Source organism: Coenobita brevimanus, chromosome 22, assembly GCF_032717465.1.
Source record: "Coenobita brevimanus isolate Jiangsu-jjx chromosome 22, ASM3271746v2, whole genome shotgun sequence".
In the NCBI taxonomy this organism is placed as follows: Eukaryota; Metazoa; Arthropoda; class Malacostraca; order Decapoda; family Coenobitidae; genus Coenobita; species Coenobita brevimanus.
In genome coordinates this window covers 33,613,261-33,635,032 of record NC_136975.1, presented here as the reverse complement: position 1 = coordinate 33,635,032, position 21,772 = coordinate 33,613,261, and the positions used below count along the sequence as shown (strand labels likewise).

At 42.3% G+C, this 21,772-nt stretch overlaps 1 protein-coding gene across 1 annotated transcript in view; it reads right to left on the bottom strand.

The window, feature by feature from the left end:
* gig (TSC complex subunit tuberin) overlaps positions 1–21,772 on the bottom strand; it is a 686,003-nt gene that overhangs the window by 443,186 nt on the left and 221,045 nt on the right. The window contains exons 12-13 of the mRNA XM_080266862.1: positions 11,207–11,393; positions 5,338–5,534 (exon numbers count right to left, since the gene is read on the bottom strand). Coding sequence (XP_080122988.1) covers positions 5,338–5,534; positions 11,207–11,393 — 384 coding nt within the window. The remainder of the gene's footprint in view (positions 1–5,337; positions 5,535–11,206; positions 11,394–21,772) is intronic.

Here is a 21,772-nt window from a genome sequence, read left to right as displayed (position 1 = left end):
TTAGGCTTCAGAGTACAAATCACGAATCTGGACAACACAACAACAAGAGTGCTTTACTGACTGACTGCGGTAAGCTGACTGGTGATTTGTGGACGTACGAAGGGTGACTAAAAAGAGGAGGGGGGAAGGGAGGGAGCAGTGCTGGAAAGGGGATTAACTAGGAAATGATCTTGACTTGAAATGTCTTCACTTCACATCCCCCGACTTCACCCTGTCTCACGTGACTAACCTGTGCTGGGGTGGCCAATCAAAGTGGCTCACACCTATATTATCTATATACTCGTCAGTCCTTGAATTTTCCCGTTTGTCTGATAATTCTGGTTGCCTGGTAACCGGATAATTGGGACTGTACTCTACTGGTGAAATGCTCATGAATTTATTAGAATGATGCTTCCCAGTCAGCTGATCAAACCAAGATGGCTGCAGAGTGTTTACATTTGCTGTGATCACCTGCCTTTTGTTCCACTTTGTGTGTGAAAGGCCACTGAAACACCAATGCTACTGCCAAATAACTGTACAAGTACAATATATAACAAATATTGCAGTGTGTGGTATTGAGTGAAGTAATACAGTAACTTTTTTTGTGTGAAGTACAGACACTTGTGACTTGGTAATCATGTCTATCATGCATACACAGTCTCCCAGTCAGCTAATGAGCCAGGATGGCTGTCCAGTGTTTACATTCAGTGCAACTGTCTGCCTTTCATTCCATTTTGCGCATGAAATGCCACTGAAACATAATTGCTTTTGCCAAATAACTGTGAATGGTTAAAAAAAAAAAATAGTGCAGTGGGCGATATTAAGCAATGGCTTTTCGTCTGTGTGAAACTTTATTTGTAACTTGGAAATTGGCTCTACCATGGGTATACAGCCTCCCAATCAGCTGATGATTGTGCCTCCCTGTCAGCTGACTGAGCCAAGATTTTTTTTTTTTTTTTTTTTTTTTTTTTTTTAATGTGAGGAAGAAGGAACCAAAGGCCATAAGCCCGCAAAACTGTTCCTTCCAAGAGAAAAACAAAATACAAGAGAGAGCCAAATTCAAGATCCATTCATTTCGAGATGCCTGGACACACTGCGTTTGAAAGACTGGAGATCATAGGAAGCAGGAAATACAGACAGAGGGAGACAGTTCCAGAGCTGACCTGTTGCATAAATGAAGGACTAGGAGTAATGGTTAACTCTTGCATTAGAGTGGTGGACAGAAAAGGGGTGAGAGTTTGCTGCTAGACGGGTGCTATGCGCCCGTCATAGAAGTGGAGGAATGCATGCAGACAGTTCAGAGGAACAGTGACCATTGAAGCAGCGATAGAAAAGAGATAAAGATGCAAAATTGCGGCGAAGAGACAGAGGTTGAAAAGAGTCAGTAAGAGGGGGAGAGTTAATGAGACGAAAAGCCTTTGACTCCAACCTATTGAGAAGAGCTGTATGTGGGGAGCCTCCCCACACATAAGAGTTGTACTCCACACAGGGGCAGATAAAACCCCTGTATAGAGTCAAAAATTGTGCAGGGGTAAAGAAGGAACGGAGTCAACTTAGCACACCCAATCGCTTGGAAGCAGATTTTACAAGAGATGTAATATGATCTTTCCAAGACAAGTCCCGAGCAAATGAAACCCCAAGCATGTTCAAGAATGATGCAGGATTAAGTTGAGTATTATTAAACATAGGTGGGTATACCTATGGAAGATTTTGTCAGGTTGATAGGTGCAAAACCTGAGTCTTTGATGCATTAAAAACAACCAGATTATTTTTACCCCCGTCAGAGATACGAGCCAAGTCAGACATTAGGTGTGCCATAGCCTCATCCCTTGCCTGTTGAAGTAACTGCTGAGATGGACGTTGTGGGAATCGAATGGAATGGTGAAGGGTGGAGTCATCAGCATATGAGTGGATAGGGTTAGATGTACAGCTTAGAAGGTCATTGATGAATAAAAGGAAGAGAGTTGGTGATAGGACAGAGCCCTGAGGAACACCACTGTTAATATATCTAGGAGAAGAACGATAGCCGTCTACAACAGCGGCTATAGAACGACCAGAAAGGAAGCTGAAGATGAAGGCACAGAAAGAAGGATAGAAACCGTAAGAGGGTCGTTTGGAAATTAAAGATTTATGCCAGAATCGATCGAAAGCCTTTGAGATGTCAAGTGCAATGGCAAAGCTTTCGCCAAAGTCCCGAAAGGAGGATGACCAGGAGTCTGAAAGGTAGGTGAGAAGATCGCCTGTGCAGCATCCCTGACGGAACCCATACTGACGATCAGAAAGGAGGTTGTGATAAGAAAGATGCCTTAAAATTTTTCTATTAAGAATAGACTCAATACCTTTCGAGATACAGGATGTTAAAGCAATTGGGCGATAGTTAGAGGGTTGGGAATGGTCACCCTTCTTTGGGACTGGCTGAATGAGAGCAAACTTCCAGCAAGAAGGAAAGGTACAAGTTGACAGACAAAGGCGAAAGAGTTTGCCTAGGCAGGGTGTAAGCACAGAAGCACAGTTCTTGAGAACAACAGGAGGGACTCCATCAGGCCCATATGCCTTATTAGTACTGAGGCCAGCAATAGCAGAAAATACATCAGCTGAAGAAATTTTAATGTTAGCCATGAGGAAGTCAGAGGGGGGAAGTGATGGAGGAACAGCACCAGAATCATCTAAGTTGGAGGAGAAAGTCTGAGCTAAGAGATCTGCTTTATCAGTAGAAGAAATAGCTACAGAGCCATCAGAGTAGAAAAGAGGAGGGAAGGATGATGAGGTAAAGTTGTTAGAAAAGTTTTTGGCAAGGTGCCAGAAGGAGCGGGAAGAGTTCAAGTTGGAGAGTTGAGAGCATTTTGTACGGATGAAATTATTTTTAGCAGAGCGAAGAACAGACTTAGCACGATTCCGGGCAGAAATGTATAAAAGATGTGATTCAGGGGTGGGTTGGCTCCGGTACCTTTTATAGGCCCTCTCCTTGTTGTGGACAGCATTAGAACAAGCGTGATTAAACCAAGGCTTTCTTGCGTTAGTCAAAGGATATGAGAAAGGAATGTATGCTTCCATGACCGAGAGAATAACCTTCGTAATGCGCAAGGCACACCCAGATGGCTCCCGGCCATGAAAGCAATAATCATTCCAGGGAGAATCAAAGAAGTACTGCCTGAGGGCCTCCCAATCCGCAGCTCCAAAGTGCCAGAGACAACGTTTTTTTGGAGGGTCCGCAGGATGCACCGGAGCGATACGACAGGTTAAGGTGATAAGGTTATGATCGGAGGAGCCCAACAGAGAGAAAAGATTAACAGTGTAGGCAGAAGGATTAGTTGTAAGGAAGAGATCAAGTATGTTGGAGCTCTCTCCAAGGCGGTCAGGGATACGGGTAGGGTGCTGTACAAGCTGCTCTAGGTCATTAAGGATAGAAAAGGTGTAGGCTTGTTCACCAGGTGGATCAGTGAAAGGAGAGGAGAGCCAAAGGTGGTGGTGAACATTGAAATCTCCAAGAATGGAGATTTCAGAGAAAGGAGAGATGGACAGAATGTGTTCCATCGTAGAAGATAGTCAAAGAATTTTTGATAGTCAGTAGAATTAGGAGATAAGTAAGCAGCACAGATATATTTAGTCAGAGAATGACAGAAAAGCCGAACCCAGAGTGTAGAGAATTCAGAAGAATCGAGTTCAGGAACACAAGAGCAAGATAAGTTGTTGTGTATATATACACAACAGCCACCTTTGGCTTTGAAATGAGTATAGAGAAAGTAGGAGGATCCAGAAAAGGGTTTGCTGTCAGTTGCCTCAGACAGCTGAGTCTCAGTTAGGAAAAGAAGGTGAGGTTTAGAGAAGGAGAGGTCGTGCTCAACAGAGCGAAAGTTAAAGGAAAGGCCACAAATGTTGCAGAAATGAAGAAGAAGAGAGTCAGACAGTGGTTCCAGGCACCCTGAGTTGTCACCGGGAAAGGGGCTGAAGGTGGGGGCATTTATGGTCCCCCCCCCCCGGGGACTCCGAGGCTATGTTATTCGACGCCATTTTTGAAAATTTTGAAAAGGAAGTGTGGTGTGTACTGTGCATGTAGTTTGGTGCTGATAGTTGGAGAAACTTGTATTGGAGAGCATGCTGGTCTACTCTCTGTGTTACTGAGACACTGAAAAAGTTCAGCAAAGGGGGATGGTCGGGACCTAGTCCCAAGGGCTGATGAAACGGGAGCTCCAGCTCTCCCTGTCATCAGCTTTCCATCCACCTTGGAAGTACTGCCCTGCTCGACTGGTGCTACAGTCTACTCCTCTGATGGCTGCTAAGCATTTACTTTGTTGTGATTGTTTGCCTTTTGTTCCATTCTGAGCATGAAAGGCCACTGAAACACCAACGCTATTGCCAAATAACAGTGGAAGTGCATAATAAATAGTGCAGTGTCCAGCTTCAAGTGTTAACCACCCAGCATAGTAAATGATTTCCTGGTGTACAGGAAACCATTTGGCTTGTCACTCAGTGTTAAGTCACCCACAAGCAAAAGGAAGAGGAAAGAATGAAGGAAAGAAAGACAGAAGAGGGAGTGTCAAGTCACCTGTGGGCAGAAGGACGAGGAAAGAATGAAGGAAAGAAAGACAGAAGAGGATCGAAGGAACAAAGGACGGAGGAGAGGAAAGGACAGACACCCAAGAGCAACACTACATCGAGTGAGTGAATGGTAACTAAGGAAAATAATTCAGGCTAGACTGTATTCAATGATTGTCATTACTGTTGGTCTACTATTCATTAACCCTGTCCAATCTCCAAACACAGTCCTCAGTAATCCCATTTCCACTGCTCTTAATTTTGATATTTTACTTTCATGTCACATTATAGTTTCACAACCATCAGTTAATGCAGGCAGTGAAACTACAGTACTTAATGTAGTCTCTTGCAGCCACCACACTAAGACTCCTGAGGAGAAATATCTGTAAGTGGTGGCAGAGGCATAACTGGGCTGCTCCATTTCATAGTTGTACTAATATCCCTCAGCTCTCTCCCTATCCCCCAAAATGTGGATGGTGGACTGCAGGAAAAGGGCAACTTTAGCCTGCAAACTACCAGGTTTATTTATCATAAAGATAAGCCCAGGGCCAAAACAACATTACAGATAATGTCAAAGCTTGAGCTTGCTTGTTCTCTGCTAGGCTACATTATTTGACACTGGTAACATTTGCTATTAGTATATCCAAGAGGCTTGCTACCTCCTCTTATCTTCATATAGTACACTCTTTGCCTGATCCAAATAAACCACCTAACCTGATCTCGCTAAAGTAAACTGACATTACCCATCCCAAATCAATTCACTGTAGGCAACCCCAAATCACTTATATTCAAAATACTGTACATGGCCATGAGGAGACCCACCTTAGAGATAAATGGCACAAAAGCCCGACGAAAGGGAAGGCGGCACTTGAGGAACCACATAGCAATGACATGGTATGCTAGAGAGACGATATAGTGGTTGAACTTGAAGGGATTGGTGTATGGGATGGCAATGGCAAAGATGGACATGTACTGGTCAGTGGTAAAGCTGGCATACACTTTGGGCAGGTGGAGGAGTGCTGTGAAGAAAGTAAAAATATGTACATTACTATATAGGATTTAAAAAAAAAAAAAAAAAAAAAAAAAAAAAAAAAAAAATTTTGTGAGGGGTATGCAAAGCAAAAAAATCTCCAGGTATTTCTATCCCCATTCGCTACACATACTTTTCCCCATAACAATAAATTTCCTAATTAATTCTCCTCCCCTGTGTTTCTACTTTGTTTTTCATTTTCTCTCCTCTCTCATACTCTCTCTTAGTCAGTCTCTCAATTTCCATACACTCTGTAAGGTTAAACCACCTATAACCACAAATACATCAATCTCTTCATCACATTCAACTATCATATAATTTGTCCATCTATCAAATAAGTTGCAGGCAAATCTGAGGTATTCTGTTTTGTTAACAACTCTCACTTGGTTTATGTTCCTCAAAATAGTACTGAAAAATTAATATAAAAGTACTGTCAAGCAATAAAACCTTGGCTCCTGTGTTTATATTTCTTTTTCTCAAGCAGTAGTGGTCTGAGCTGGTTTTGCATAATTCTAGCTCAAACCTCATCCTAAACCATTTGAACAATATTTGCAAACCATAGTCATAGTACCCATCAGTCATGAAGCCTCTGCCCATGGCAGAAGTCAGACTTGCTCCACAGAAAGAGGTGCTAAGAATCAGAGAAGGAAAAGTACTTGTATTAATGAAGCCTACTTGGTTGTTGTTCTTGTAAAACTAAGATATATAAAACAGGATTTCTTTAGTCTTACTAAGATAAGAAGACCAGATGGGGCATTCAAAGAATTATCTGGCAGTCACTAACTGTGCTACATGCAAAAAGACAAGATGGAACATAAAAAAAATTTCTAGCAAACAAATATCTCAGATGATGTATAAAAGTATTCTTTAGATAAGTAAAGAAACACAAGCAGGTCCACTAATAAAACGAATAAGAGATACAAGGTAAAGTTATTCCAACCCTATGCTCCAACACCAGCTTATGATGACAAAGTGAAAAACTCTATGAAGATGTAGGAGAAACTGAGAGAAAACACAAAATACATTATACATTTATGAGAGGAGACTCCAATGTAAAAGTAGGCAAGGAAAATAGTGCGGTACGCTATGTACGAAAAACTGCTCTCGTAGGATTTAGGTGCTAAAATTGATTTTTTTGCAGTTTTGGCTTCAGTAGGGACCAGACTGTCAGAAACTGAAGGGGTTCAAATTTTCCCGCCCCTCCACCACCCTTGGGGGGTCATTTTCCTTTTGGGACCCCCCAAAATCGTCAGTGCCCCTATGTCGGTCATTTATTGAGCAATTTTCATAATGTAAGTGTTGTTTTATAGGTTTCTCAGTGTGCCGAGTTTATTTATCACACTTTGAAAGCAATCAGACCCCCTCAAAGTCACTTTCTGGGGGTCAGATCCTTTTGGGACCCCCCCCCCAAAAAAAAACGTCAGTGCCCTTAAGTTGGTAATTTATTGACCAAGGTTCCCATCTTTTTTTTTTCAGGTGTGCGCATGAAGAAGATATAGAGAACATTGAAGAACCAGTAATAGATTGCCCACAACTAAAACCCTTGTACTGGATGATGGTGAACTGCAAGTGCTAAGGAAGATGTCAGAGGATATCAAAATTTGTGTGATTTGCAAAGAGGGGGGCCACCCCTGGCAAGAATCTACTAAATGATCCAGCTATGCTAAAGGACCTTCTAAAGTGCTGCCAGGAGAGAGTGTCCCTAGGTCAAAGTGATATTCAGCAACTGACTGACCACCTGTCTGGCATGAATGAGCTGGAACTCAAATCTGTTTACTATCACAGCGAGTGCCACAAACCTATCGTAAACAAGGGCATGATTGAACGGCTCCGGGGTAAGTGATCCCGAACTGACTCTCCAGACCCCAGTGCTAGTCGAGGACCTGGTCGCCCTTCAAGTGCAACAGGACCTGTTCGACCTAAATGATCAAGGTCACTCCCAAAGGAGGAGGTGTGCATGTTTTCATCCTGTGGTTTTTGTCCCGAGGCTGGATCAGAGCCGTTACATCGCGTACTTTCTGATGCAATGGGAAAAACTCTGATTGAAGTGAAGCAGCTGACCATAGATGACAGAGTCAGAATTTGTGTAGCCGATCTAGAGGAGCCCGGTGATGCTTCAGCTCTCGAAAAGTATTACCATAGGTCATGCTTGAGGTCAGCACAGCGCACACTGATCTTGGTAATGTGCCACTTATTCGCTCATTATGTGATGAACAGTTAGTCCTCATCATACAAAACACTCTTACAGACGATGATATTACACTCAACATGGCTCAGGTCAATGATGCTTACTTGTCGATCTTAGATAGATATAACGTAGATGTTAATGAGACTAAAAACTATCGCAAGTATCTGAAAAAGTTGATTACTGGGCGGCTTCCAGGTGTTCAATTTGTCAGTTCAGTGCGACGGAATGAGCCAGAAAATCTTGTCCTGTCAGCAGCGGTTAGTAAAGCCGTAGACCTTAGGCTTTCAATGATGGATAATGGTGAGATAGTTAGTAACCTTGTGAATGCTGCTAGCCTGCTACGAGAGGAGATGATATCAAAGCGGGGTTGGTCATTCACAGGCAGCTTTGATAACTTCAAGAATCCCTCTTTGCTACAATTTTTTCTGAGCCACCTCCTTTTCGGCAGTCATGTGAGCAAGGTGTCCGGAGTGCGGGAGGAAGAAGTTGACAAGACAGTCGATGTTGCATGCCAGTTTTTGGTCCAGAATACTCGCACTGATCGTCAGGTGAAGCACGAACCAAAGACTGATGAAACTTTCCGGGAAACTGTCCAAACACCCCTCTCAATTGGACTGCCTCTTGCTATCCATTCAAGAGTACGTGACAAGAACCTTGTCCAGAGCCTCTCCATAACTTCTCTGGTGCTGACTGGGGAGGCAAATTTGTTGGAATTACCAAAAAGACATAGATCGATGCCTACCTCAAGCTTGAAGATGATGATCAAGCCGTAAGCTGTTTCAAAGAACTCAGAGAACGTTGCATTCCTGCAGAGCTTGAGAGCAAGGAGCTTCCTGCACAAGTCCAGGGTTTGGAACAATTTGTGTGCCGTGTCTATAGTTCGAAAGGTCCAACAACCTTGCCACCATTAAGATGGGAACTATTTCGGTCAAAGACCTTAGAGGGAGAGATGCTACCTCCTACTCGCGCCACATTGTTACCGCATATTCTCCGCGCCAACTACATCACTATGCGAGATAAATCATACAAGACCAACTGCCCAGAGCTTCCTCCACTTGAAGAGAATGGATGGACTTTGGAAAAAGGACTGTACGTTCCAGTTAGATGTCTTGCGCTTCCTGCCCCAAAGGCAGTAATTGAACTCATCAAATGTGGCTGTAAAACAGGATGCAAGGGGCGATGTAGTTGCTCTAAAAATGGTTTGCCTTGCACTCCTCTTTGCAAATGCTATGGCGGAGACTGTGCGAACACAATTCAGGAGAACATTCGAGAAAGTGACTCTGATGAGGATTAGATTGCCCTGATTTTCTGTAGACAGAGAGCAAGGAACAATAGTGTAGCATTCAATGTAATCCGTAATTACTGACTGAAATGTTGCAACAGGCAATACGACTAACTCAATGACATTTAAAATGAATCTAAAGTCGGGCTAAACCTACACGTAGGGTCGAAAGAATGTGGGTGATGCCTTTTGTGGGAAATGTGGCATGGATTTGTGTTGCCTAATAGGCCCAAATAATCCCATTTGTGAGGGTCTCTAAAGCTATCGATTGCATGCGGTTTTCCTAACATTTGCTTGTGGTCGAAATGAATGCTGGATTTCCATACCAGACATTCTTTCGACCCTACCTCTAGGTTTAGCCGGACTATAAAGAAGTGACATTTTGAACTGCTATGTGCCTATTTGACTAACTTTGTAAAAAATCATCCTGTGGTTAGTGAAGTAAAGTGATGTTAAGTTGACACAAAGCTTATTCCTCATTTAAATGCCACCCGGTGGACCGGAAGTCGGTTAAGGACACTTCCGGTTGATCTGAAAGTAGCATAAACAAACTCGTGACACTTTAAAACCCATAAAACAACTCTTTCATTACTGAAATCAGTCAATAAACGGCGGAAATAGGGACATAGTCCATTCCAGGGGGGGCCAAAACGGAAGTGACCCCCAAAAAGGGTGGGAGGGGCGGGAAAATTTGAACCCCCTCATTTTCTGAAAGTCTGGTCCCTACTGAGTCCAAATAAGCAAAAAAATCAATTTTAGCAGCCAAATCCTACGGGAATACATAGCGTACCGCACTAAAAGGTAAACGAGGCTGCAGCAGGGCATTTTGGAACGAGTTTTTGGGATATGAGCAGCAAAATGCTAGTAGAATTAGCAGAAAGGAAGTCTTAGGGTGATCAATAGGTGATGAGTATCTTCAAGGAAGCAAAGTAGGAACTACACTAGGAAAGGACCAATTGGTCAGACAATGGATAAAATAGACATCATCACTGACAAATCACATGATGATACAGTAAAAAAAAAAAAAAAAAAAAAAAAAAAAAAAGCAGTGAACAGTCTTCCTCCTATAAATAGAGGTACTGTCATATGGATAAACTACTGAATGGAAACCCCTAAACCTGGAATAATGAATGGGGACCATCTGAAGAAAAGGTGGTTAAATTCTGGTTGAAAAAAGTTCACACTTCACAAGCCAAATTTCAAGTTTTGATTCAGTTCAAACTAAAGTACAGTGAAAGTCCTGTACTCTGAAAGGCAGGGGACCGAGGGTCTTTCAGACTATTGTTTTTTATTCTAACTATTGGGAAAGACCTTTGAAAACATTAGAAATCTGTACACAATCATTAAATAAACGCTTAAAATGAAATGGGTTATTGTTTTACTCACTAGAAATGCATAGAAGTGCAAATGAATGGCTGCAGGCAGGTAAATCCAAGTCCAAGGGCAAGCCCAAGCCAGACAAATCCTTACATAAAGCACAAAAAAAATTCGAAAAAGCCGAGAAAAAATGGAAAAATTTTGCCTAAAAAAATTTGGAGTATTGGGATATTTGGATTATTGGTGGTAAGATTGGAGAACTTTTACTGTATGTGGATGTACTGAGGGGCAGAAAATGATTAGTGATTCCATTTTGAAAACAACTGGTCAGAGGTAAAGGTACAAAACACAACACCAAAAGCTTGGCTTTCAACTCGAGACAGCTTTGATGTGATCTGGACCAAACTCATCTATTTTTATAACAACAGGTCAATGGTCAAAGCCAAGTTAATTTAAACACTTTTTATTCAATCTTGACCAAACTTGGTGGATACGTTGAGGGCCTGGTAAGGAATGAAGTTCTTTGATTTTTGAAAGCAGTCAGTCAAAGGTCAAGGTCATATGTTTGGCTTTTTGACCAACTGTACTGTAGGACCCTGGCAATGTATGCTCTGAGTGCTTTTCCCCTTTATTATAATAAAGTCATAATAACCATTCAAAATATTCACAATCTGAAACTGCCTAAAACAAACTTAATAAAAGATCAACATGGATCCTCAGTTCATCAGCCTTCTTTCAGATAGACCATTAGTCACTTATATAATACCAAATCATTCTTCTTTCCAGAGAATAACAGAATTATTAAAACTCTTGACTTTCTACCTGAACTTCCTCTTATTTAGCACAAATTCATATGATAAAATTTTTCACTAACTTGAGAGAAATTCCAAGATTGGTTGAGCATTCTGCACAGTGGCTGTGATTTTGGAGAGGTTAAGTATGACTTCACGGAGCATCTTGATCATGGCATCTCTCATCTCCAAGACACACAGAGTAAGGGCACTGACACAAAGAGGGCCTGCACATCTGCTTAGTACTCCCAATTCTAGGCACTTGATCACCTGGAAACAAAGTAGATAGCATTATACATGGATGCCTATTCTAACTAATCTCCAAGACACACAGAGGAAGGGCACTGATACAAAGAGGGCCTGCACACCTGCTTAGTACTCCCAATTCTAGGCACCTGATCACCTGGAAACAAACTAGATAGCATTATATATGGATGCCTAATCTAACTAACGAAGTTTCTATAAACACATTAAAAATATACACAACTGTAATTCATTCTATTCCATCTTTGGAGGCCCCCTTAGCAGGTGAGCCCATAAGTCACTTACAACATTACCCATGTTTTAAATGGTGGCAGAAGGGCTTGTCACTGACTAACAGATGAGGGAGCATGCAGTTACAATACTTCTCACCTACAATGCCTAACACTGGATGAAAACTTTTTCCCATGGTTAACTATATCTTGTCTGCACACCTAAAATGAGAGAGCCATACAGGCTCCATTACTATGTCCCTAATGCCTGCTCATTGGTATGTGATGCTGTCTCCATTCTTCTTACTGGTGAGCTTCTGTTTCCCTGAAATGATTCTCTCTCCATCTTAGTTTGACTTTATGCTCACTCAGGTACCTTACTGTCATGATTCCCTGCAGTTTTTGTGTAAGAGCATTCTGTCACAGGCTTTTAGAGGTTCCCTTTCCCAACTTCATGACATTCTTTGCCTTTTGCGGAACAGGCTACAATGGAATGCACTGTATGATCCATTGTACAGTCCAAGCTTTTCCTCACTATACTGCTCTTCTTTCTCTTCCTCATGGTCATTATTTTATCAACACCTAACATTTTCTGGCCACACCTGAATTATTCTGCCATACTTCAAATGACATACCATAAGCAGGCAGCCACCTCTTATTACCGCTTTTTTTTTAATTGTACAGCTTACTGCCTTATGTAAGTCAGGGCTAGACTACTTGGTGTGTCCTGTGTTGCGGCCAATTAGTTACTAGTTTAGGGTCAAGGAAGTGTCCCTCACTGAATGACATTAATATAAAAAACCCTTACTGACTGCAATGAGTGACAAGCCAAATGGTTTCCTGTAACCATGGAAACCATTTACTCCACTGGTTGGCAACCATTTAAATAGATGATGTCTTGTGGTGTAGTGGGGTTAAGGCACTCCAACTACTGGTGGCACTGTATGTGCACAGGAGTCCCTCAATTATCGAGACATGCAGTATCTGGATGTGCTCATTATCCGGACACTGAACCCTGGCTCTAGTAAACCATTATCCGAATTTACTTGCTATTATCCGGACGTAAAAGTCCCTGAGAACTTCAGCCGGCCAGCTAACATGTTCAAACATTCGGTATCATGGCCACTGGGCTTGTGTCGTGAGCGGGAAATAAGCTGTAACCCACCACCAGAGCTTAAAACATCCATCAGCCCCTGTACTGAATGGTCAAAGTCAGGCACTCGTCCGATCACTCTCAATAAACCTCCAGCACCTGAGTAATACGACTGTAACCCACAAGCAGTGTCAAAACATCTATATGCATCCCCAACAAATGTCCAAAGTCATGCGGCCACCAGGCTAAGCCTTCCCAACTGCCACCACCATCAAACACAGACCACATGCCACGAGTACATGTTAGGTGACAGCGGCTGTCCGACTCTCAACCGGACTTCAAATGTCGTTTGGATACCAGGACACACAAACACACACACACACACTTGAGGCATCACAGAGACAACGCATCAAATCACCTCGCTCCGAGCTGGCCACTCTTGGCTACAACTGGCTATACCTAACTAGTATCTTTATATGAGTCAGGCTCTGTACAGGGTTTAACTAAATGGTGTTCTAAAACAACAGAGCAAGTTTATGCAGCAGTGTTGCCCAGATAACAGAACAGAGCCAAATAGTGCAGGAATGTGCTGATCAAGTCCCAGCTGTTTCGGCTACGGTACCACAGGCGACTAAAATGCATAATTGTAAGTAAAAACTTTTTTCTTTCTTCTCAGTATTAACATAAAAGGACTACCATATTAAGTGAAGCAAATATGGAAGGAGCTGGAAAGAGAGAAAGGGGTAGAAAACAGGATGACTTCTACCAGGAACTGGTTGAAATGGAAACATATAACAAATTAATAGAATGGGTGAACAGATTGGAAAGGGCATTTCAGAGTGAAATGGATGAAATTAAGAAGCAATTGCACATGCAGCAGGAGGAAAACAAATAATTAGTAAAGGAGGTAAACAAGAATACCATAACATTTACAGATGATCTGTCAGTTGAGGTGGGTTCACTTAAAAGGAAGATTGATGAAATGGCAAGTACATATGTCAAACAGGAGAGTATTATGGTGGAGTTCAGATATGATACAGAGACAATTAGGCAAGCAAGTAGTCTGATAGACCAAAACAGCAATACTGAAGAGAAAATAACCCAGGTGAATGAAGTGATGCAAAGTTATAAAGGTGATGTGGAAACTACATACAGTACAATCCCAGTTAACCGGGTGGCTTGGGGAATTTACCTTCAAGGTTACATATTTTTCCCGTATTTCTGAGTTTCAAGTCAAATCTATACAAAGGCTATCACAGCAGTAAATACAGTTCAGGTACTCACCAGTCACATCAGGGGTTACACTAAGAGATTCCGCATGAAAAACTGCCTTGTAAACACACACCATGGACATAACACACGTGCATACAATGTCTAGCAATTTGCAGTACTGCAAATTGCACCAGTCCATTGTTTACCGAATTACTGTATTCATTATATGTACTGTACTCATAAAAATTGAAAAATAAAATAAAGAAATAAAATCTTGAACATTTATTAGTGAACTGATGATGTGTTAAGACTGCACTGTAGAATTATCAAGACACCTGTGCCCCCACGTGAGTTTGTTTACGTTTCTGACCCCGACTGTTCTTCTTCTTCCCCACCTGACCTCCATCACTCCACCCCTCACCCGCCACTCAGCTGTTTTGCAGAAAATAAAATAAATGATGTACGTATGAAATGCAGGCATATTATTTATTTATTTTTCTTCCAACAAAGTAAACTTTCATTCCTATTAACATTTATATTCGGCCATTAGTGTTTTATAATGTTCGCCTTTTTCAAGTCTGTTGCTTATGTCCAGCTTCTGTTTCAAGGTAAGCACGATACGCTTACGTTTAGTTTGCACTTCAGGCATTTTGGAGTGTAAAAATTACCGTCTATCAGAGGAACACAATAGCAAGAGAGCTTGTTTACTGTCTGGTGGCAAAAAGCAGACTGGTGATTATTGGAGGGTGTGGAGAATGACTGAATTCAAGTAGGGGAAAGAGGGGGAGAGGAGGGGTGGTTAAGAGGATTTGCTAGGGATTTACATTAGCCGGAAATGCCTTCATCTCGCTTTGTCTGACTTCACCCAGCCTCGCGTGACACAATCAAACGGCGGTTTGGCGGTCCTTTCAAATTGGCTCACAGTTATAACTTACTGACATTTTTACAAGCCCTTGAATGTTCCCGTTTTTCTGAGTACTCCGTTTGTCTGGATACTGGATAGCTGGGATTGTACTGTACTGTATGATGAAAAGGTGAAAGTAAGGAAAGATTTAGAAACAAGAATAAGAGAAAAAAGCATTACAAAGGAAGTGAAAAAGATAATCCAAAACAACCCCAAATTGGTAAAAGATTCAGCAGATATCAACAAATCTACAGTAATCACTAATACTGGGGAGGAAGAAATAAAAAAACATGATTTCGAGACAAAAAGGAGATGGCAAATACAATGAGCACAATGAAGGAAGTATCAGAGGAGATCTGTAATAAAGACTTATAGCAACACAAAAGGCTAGGGAAATATGAGAGAAATATGTCAAGACCGCTGAACTTATCCTTCCAGAGTGTGAATATTGTGGAGGCAATACTAAAAAATGCAAACTCAGGGAAAGAGAGGAATTTAAAAAAGTATGGATAAAAAGACGCCTAATTCAAGAGGAAATTGGGCATACTAAAAGAGAAGAGGAAGGAGGAAAAACAAAGAATGAGGGAACATCAGAGGCAGAGAAGTTCTTTTTTTTTTTTTTACAAAGTAATTGGATTGCAGGTACAAAAGTGGTACATAACCAACAGGGAACAAAAAGGAAGACGGTAGTACTCTTAAAGTTATGGCAAGCATGTAAACAAGATGGTTAGGCTGATGTACTCAAATGTAGATGGAATGGTGTCTAAATTATTAGGGATAGAAGACTACACCAAAGAAACGGAACCACATATTATTTGCTTAACTGAAACAAAATTAACCCCAATGATGTCAAACGATACCCTAAACTTAGGGGAATACAATATATGGAGGAGAGACAAATTTAAGAAACAGTGGACGAATTATAATAACAAAGAAAAATCTACAAGTCAAAGAAATAAAACTAAATATACCCTCACAAGTAGAACTGACTGCATTGGAAATTAACACATATGAAGGGAAATTAACTGTGGCAAATTTATACATGCCACCCAAAACAAACACTTGGGAGAGAGGTGAATATGAAAACCTGGAAGAAAGTACAATTCAAAGTTTAAAAACATTATTACATAGAATGGGAGAAATCAGAAAGAATTATATTAAATTGGAATACTCCACATGTAAAAACCCATGAAAGCAATTGCGACCAAAAGCTCCTAGATCCTGTGCAGGAGTATTTTCCTAACAGCACGTAAAGGAAAACACTGGAAAAATAGGACTTGATGATCCATCAGTACTAGATCGTATATTTACCAGGCAAGAAAATGAAACTGACAATGTAATGTATCACCCCCCATTTGGCAAAAGCAGCCATGCAGTATTAAATTGTAACTTCATGACTCCATATGACATTACTAGTAATGAGAGTTACAAAAAGAGTCAAAATTACAAAAAGGGCAACTATCATGACCTGAAGAAGTCTATCTATCTATTCCCAGACACCTCAATCTCGAAAGGGGTGGCCACAAACAAATTGCCTCCATGTTGCCCTGTCCCCCGCCATTTCACTGCCCTGCTCCCAGCTGACACCCCCCTCTCTCATATATCTCTCCACTCCATCCCTCCATCTCATCCTTGGCCTCCCCCTCCCTCTCTCCCCCTCCACCTAACTCACATACACTCCTCATCATCAGTCTCTCACTCTCCATCCTCTCCACATGGCCAAATTTTCTCAGTGTGTTTCTCCTAATGCTACCTATAACATCCACATCCACACCACAATGCTCCTTCACATCTTCATTTGTCAGTCTCTCTCTCTATGTGACTCAACATGCTCCTCTCAAGTAACTTATTTCCATTGCTCTCACTCTTGACTTCTGTCCCTCCAGCAAGGTCCATGTTTCACTTTCATAAGTCAGAGATGTTATCACAATACTGTCATCTAGTAACTTTTTCAGTTCCATGCTCACTTCCTGTTTCTTATCACTGCTTTCAGTGAACCAGCAACCTTTCTTTCTTGTTGTAACCTTTCAAGCACTTACCCTCCAAACTTCTATCCTTACTCATCACACTACACAAATACTTAAACACACTCACATTTTCCATTTCCTCCTCATCCAACCTCACTGTACATTCACTGACTTCACTTCTCTCGAAGACCATAACTTCACTCTTCCCAACATTCACCTTTAGATTCCATTTCTTACACACTCTCCCAAACTCATCCACCAAGCCTTGCAGCTCCCCTTAGTCTTCATTGAACAACACAGTATCATCTGCACAACAGTACTGAGAGTTTCAAAACACTGCCCTCTCTCATTAGGGCCACTCCAACATCCGCTGCCCTACCTTGTATCTCTTTCCATATACAGATTGAACAACCACAGAGACATGACATCCCTGTTTCAATCCAACCTTCAAGTAGAAAAATTCACTCAGTTCACTATCCACCTGCACTGCAGAAGTACAGTGCACTCGCATAACTCACGGACATCTACCTCACGAAATATCTAACTCACGGTGTCCTTCTCTAAGTCACCATTATCATCAAACTCACGGAAAATGCTTTAACTCACGCTTTTCCACTAGAAAATGGTTTATTTCTGAGGAGATGTTCAACTAACGGCATTGTAGCCACAACTCGCGACTGAAAGCCAAACATATTTAAGCACACAGTCATTGTGATTATGTAGCCAATCAGAACAATGCTTTCTCCACCCATGCCACCTACACCTAGTGGCAAGTACTGCAACTAGGCTAGTGCGCTGAAACCACTACCCGTCTCTCGTCGAAGTAATCATTGTCATCAGCAGGATATAGGTAAATGCTTTTCAGTATTTTTTATTTCCATACCCCCTGGGGGTAGGGGGGTTTCAAGAATACTCCCCCAGTATCCCTGCTTGTCGCACAAGGCGACTAAAAGGGTTGGTGGTGGGTTAGTGCCCCACCTGGTAAAAAGAACTAAACTAGCGAATAAAGTACCTCGGACCAGGACGGACCATACGTTGACGACTAAGAAACAGACAAAGGACATTCTGAGGGTGGGAACATGGAATGTGAGAGGGGTGAATGATGAAGTGAAAGAGAGAGAGATTGTTCAGATGCTTGAGGATGCAAGAGTGGATATATGTGGATTGACTGAAACTAAATGGTAAGGTGAAAGGATGAGAGAATAGGAATATGGTGTAGGTATAAGTGCTGGAGTTAATGAGAATGAGAGGGCAAGAGAGGGAGTATGTCTGATGATAACCAAGATGTGGACGGTGAATATAAGAGAGTATGGAACAGTGGGTGCAAGGATTGTATGGGTGAGGATGAAAGTAGGTATACAAGCGTGGGTGATTGTATGTGTGTATGCTCCAACAGAGGACCGAGTGGCAAGAGTGAAAGATGAGTTTTGGGCGAGAGTAGAAGCATGTATGGACAAATCTGAGAGGAGCGAGAGAGTGCTTTTGATTGGAGACATGAATGGCAACGTTGGGAATGTACGAGTGGATGGAGTGGTTGGTCAGTGGGGTGTGCCAGATGAAGTAGATGGGAATGGTAGTGCTTTGGTGGACATCTGTCCTGGTAAGGGGTTGGCAATAGCAAACACCTACTTTCGGCATAAGATGATCCACCGGTATACATGGAGAGTAATGAGAAGGGTGGATGGTGAACCTGTTGAATGAAGGCGATGATAAACTATCTGTGCGTGGATGAGTGAACGAGAAGACAAGTGTTGGATGCAAGAGTGTGGGGAGGGTGGGGAAATGGAGTCTCGGACCATCACTTAGTGATGGCCAAGGTAAAGCTGCAAAGAAAATGGTTGAGGAGACAAATGGGAAGACAGAAGGAAACAGCTCCTGTGAGAAGAGTGGAGAATTTGCATGATAGTGAGAAAATGGAAGAGTATAAGAGCATAGTGGAAGAAAGATCGGGAAGGTATGAGCTAGAGCAGATGGAATGGGTGAAAGACGTATGCAAGATATTTGCGGAAGAGATAGGCGCAGCATGTGAGGTGGCTTGTGGAGTGAGAAGGAGATGCAAGGGACAGCATGGTGGAATGATGAGGTGAAACGAGCTGTGGAACAAAAAAAGAAGGCATAGAGTGAATGGTTGGCAAGTAGAGGTAGGGGAGAAGATGAGAGAGAAGAGAGAGGTATATGTGAGCAGGAGAAGGAAGGTGAAGAGACTGGTGAAGGAGAGTAAGAAGAAAGTGGATGAAGGGATTGGGAGGAATCTGAGTGTGAAATGGAGGGAAAGTAAGAAATTGTTTTGGAAGGAGGTAAAGAAAGTAAGGCAATGTGAAAGGGGAAATAGTAGGGAAGTGAAAGATAGGAATACTAGATTGTTGGTGGAGAAGAGAGAGAAATTGAGGAGATGGAAGGAGCACTTTGATGATTTGTTGAATGTAGACAGTGACAGCAGTGCAAGTATAAGTGGTTGGGGAATGGCTGGGAGAAGGAGAGATGAGAGGAGGGAGGAAGAGATCAGTAGGATGGAAGTGGTGGAAGCAATGAAGAAGATCAAGTTGGGAAAGGCCCCAGGAATTGATGGAGTGTGTGGTGAAATGCTGAGGTATGGGGGTGAGATTGTTGTGGAGTGGATATGGAAGTTGTGTAGATTCGCTTGGGAAGAGGGAAGGGTTCCAGAGGACTGGAAATCATGTATAGTTGTTCCTTTATACAAAGGAAAAGGGGAGAGAGAAGTATGTGGTAACCATAGGGGTATTTGCCTTCTTAGTGTGACTGGTAAAATATATGGTAGCATACTCATTGATAGAGTTAGGCATGTGACAGAGGAGCTAGTTGGAGAAGAACAAGGAGGATTTAGGAAGAGAAAAGGGTGTGTAGATCAGATATTTGTTCTGAGATGTTTAGTGTGCGAAGCATCTAGAGAAGGGAAAGAACGTGTATGTTGCCTTCATGGACTTGGAGAAAGCTTATGACAGAATAGATAAGCAAGGTATGTGGAAGGTATTAAGAATATATGGAGTGGATGGGAAATTGCTGAGTTCTGTGAAGAGTATGTACGAAGGAGCTATGGCTACGGTGTGAGTGGATGGTGAGCTGAGAGAGTTCTTCGATCTCAATGTGGGACTGAAACAGGGTTGTGTGATGTCTCCATGACTGTTTAATATATATATGGATGGGGCTGTAAAGAATGTGCAAGGTAGGGCAGTGGATGTGGGGGTGTCTCTAATGAATGGGGGTGAGATTTGGAAGATCCCGGTGTTGCAGTTTGCTGATGATACAGTATTGTTGAGTGAAGATGAATGGGACTTGCAAGGTCTGGTGAATGAATCTGGGACAGTGTGTGGGAGGAGGAAGCTGAAAGTTAATGTAAACAAAAGTAAAGTTATGGTGTTTGAGAGAAATGAAGTCACAGAATATACAGTGAGGTTGGATGGTGAGGATATGGAGAATGTGAGTGCATTCAAGTACTTGGGTAGTGTGATGAGTAAGGATGGAACTTTGGGGGATGAAGTACGTGAAAGGGTACAGCAGGGAAGGAAGATTGTTGGTTCACTGAAAGCAGTGATGAGAAATAGGAAGGTGAGTGTGGAAGTTAAGAAGTCACTGCATGATTGTATTGTGATCCCTACCCTGACGTATGGAAGCGAGGCGTGGACCTTGCAAGAGGGGAACAAGTCAAGAATGAGAGCAGTGGAAATGAGTTACTTGAGAGAAGCATGTGGAGTGACATGGAGGGACAGGTTGACGAATGAAGAAGTGAAGGAACGTTGTGAGGTAGATGTGGATATGGTTGAGAAGATTAGGAGAAATACACAGAGGTGGTTTGGACATGTGGAGAGAATGGAGAATGAAAGACTGACTAAGAGGGTGTATGTAGGTGAGGTGGAGGGAGGGAGAGGGAGGAGTAGACCGAGGATGAGGTGGAGGGATGGAGTTGAGAGGTATATGAGGGAGGGAGGGGTGAGTTGAGGGGAAGGTAGTCAAATGGTGGGTGACAGAGTGACTTGGAGGCATTTTGTCTGCGGCCACCCTTTGCAGGATTAGGGCGTCGGGCTGTAGATAGATAGATTATCATTATAAGATATGCAGTACATACTTCTGAGACAGGATGCTGCTATTAAGTGGAGTTAAGAGGGGTTCTGTTAATGTTGTACTAGGCGTCCTGACACCATGGCAGAATCAATTATATTTTTCCCAATAAGGTGTTTTTTTATCTCATGTTTTTCCAACTCATGGCATGAGTTCAGAAGGAAATTATAGTGTTTAGCGAGTGCAGTGAACTTCTTAGAAACAGATTGGGAAAAGGAACATAGAGGGCAAGATTTAACATTATATAAAGAAAATTCTGTGAGCTTTATGAAACAGGAGTCCAAAATTATATCCCACAGCACAAAGCAACAGAAATGAAAATAAATGGTTTAATACTAAAAGTCAAAATCAAAAGAAGAGAGACTTGCTGTGGAACAGATACAGACGACAATACTGAGAGGGCATATCTATCTATCTATTGTCAGATGCCTCAATCCCGTTTGGGGTGGCCACAAACAAACCGTCTCCATGTTGCCCTATCCCCCGCCATTTCACTGACCTGCTCCCAACTCACACCCCCCTCTCTCATATACCTTTCCACCCCATCCCTCCATCTCATCCTCGGCCTCCCCCTCCCTCTTCCCCCCTCCATCTCACTCACATACACTCTCTTCGTCAGTCTCTCATCCTCCATCCTCTCCAAAGGGCCAAACCACCTCAGTGTGTTCCTCATAACACTTCCTATCAAATCCGCATCCACACCACAACGCTCCATTATATCCTCATTCGTCAGCCTGTCTCTTCATGTGACTCCACAGGCTCCTCTTAACCCCTACACCGCGGGCTTGTTTACCAATGACTTGCGTGTGCCGCGGGGTTATTTGGGCTCCGACAGACTCTCAAAAAATATTTGCCAAAAATCAGTTATTAGTCCTAGAATAATAAAATTATAAATGCTTATGGCACATACCTTCAGCTTTCTC